This window comes from Aptenodytes forsteri, unplaced genomic scaffold (assembly GCF_000699145.1).
Source record: "Aptenodytes forsteri isolate BGI_AS27 unplaced genomic scaffold, ASM69914v1 Scaffold53, whole genome shotgun sequence".
NCBI classification, from domain to species: Eukaryota; Metazoa; Chordata; class Aves; order Sphenisciformes; family Spheniscidae; genus Aptenodytes; species Aptenodytes forsteri.
This window is the reverse complement of record NW_008795909.1, coordinates 6696566-6697961: the sequence shown is the minus strand read 5'-3', so window position 1 is coordinate 6697961 and position 1396 is coordinate 6696566. Positions and strand designations below refer to the sequence as shown.

Here is a 1396-nt window from a genome sequence, read left to right as displayed (position 1 = left end):
CTGCCACTGAGGCTGCCGCTGCCGCCTCCCCGGGGCCAGAGCGGGACTCGGCGCTGACGAAGGACGGTGAGGGAGCTGAGGAGGGGGAGAAGGATGAAAAGAGTGAAAGCGAGGATGGGGAGCGGGAGCATGAGGAAGAGGAAGAAAAGGATGCTGAGGAGAAAGGAGAAAAGGAGAAAAACAGGGCGACGGCAGCCATGGAGGCACGCAATAGCACGGAGCCCAACGTGGCCACGGCTTCCCCCAACCGGACTGCTGAGGAGGAAGGAAATAAAACCATATCGGGTGAAGAGCCAAACCAAAACGTTGCCCCCACAGCTGGAGGTCCCGCAGAGGAGAGCTTTGCTGAAGCAGACACTCAGCCCCAGCCGCTCCCTTCCACCCAAGTGCCGCCAGCGTTCACCAACGAACTTTACCTGGGGAAGATCCCAAGACGACCAGAGACAACACGAAAACCTCCTCCAAAGGAGGACAGGTTTCCTGAGGAATACCCCTCAGATAACAAATTCATCACCATTAACCCAGGTGAGTGACCTCTGGGGAAACTCTTTTTACCAGCATAAGACTGTTGGAAAACTACACAATCCAAATTCCTTACTGATTTCCAGTAGATACAACATTTTTGTGGTGCCTGGCTTCATCCGATGGGCAGGTCGTCACAGGATCCAACCCACAAATTGTTACTGGGGGGAGTAGAGGGGGAAGGATCATCCTTTTATTTTATTGGGACAGATTCATGGTCCTTATAGCTTTCTAGAAGAGAAAATTTGGAAAAATGTTAACCCCCAACGTGCTACATTAAGAATTTTGTTTAAAAAAAAAAGAGAGGGGAATGCAGTGAACTATAGCTGTGAAATTAATTTGGAAGAGCGGTTGCTGTGCCGAGCTGGTGTTTCATGGGAAGGTTGCTGTATATGCTGTAAGCTAATTTAGTTTATCTGCAGGATTCTCCCTGACTGGGCTTTGAGATACTCTCCCAAATATGGGATCATCGCTGGTTTATTTCTCACCACAATACCTACATGCTCTGATCTTCCAAGACAAGGCACCTTTTGCACTAGGGTTACCTTCTTTTTTTCCTGTGAAAAAAAAATTTTAGCCAGGTGTGGTGGGTTGACCCTGGCTGGACGCCAGGCGCCCACCAAAGCCGCTCTATCACTCCCCCTCCTCAGCTGGACAGGGGAGAGAAAATAGAACAAAAGGCCGGTGGGTCCAGGTAAGGACAGGGAGAGATCACTCCCCAATTACCATCACAGGCAAAACAGGCTCGCCTTGGGGAAATTAGTTTAATTTATTACCAACCAAATCAGAGTAGGGTAATGAGAAATAAACCCAAATCTTAAAAACACCTTCCCCCACCCCTCCCTTCTTCCCAGGCTTAACTTTACTCCCGATT

The 1396-nt window shown here is 49.5% G+C and overlaps 1 protein-coding gene across 1 annotated transcript in view; it reads left to right on the top strand.

The window, feature by feature from the left end:
* Nucleotides 1-1396, top strand: part of PTPRG (protein tyrosine phosphatase, receptor type G) — a gene marked incomplete at its 5' end in the record, with an annotated part of 334807 nt that overhangs the window by 251424 nt on the left and 81987 nt on the right. Inside the window, one exon of the mRNA XM_019473421.1 lies at nt 2-525. Coding sequence (XP_019328966.1) covers nt 2-525 — 524 coding nt within the window. The remainder of the gene's footprint in view (nt 1; nt 526-1396) is intronic.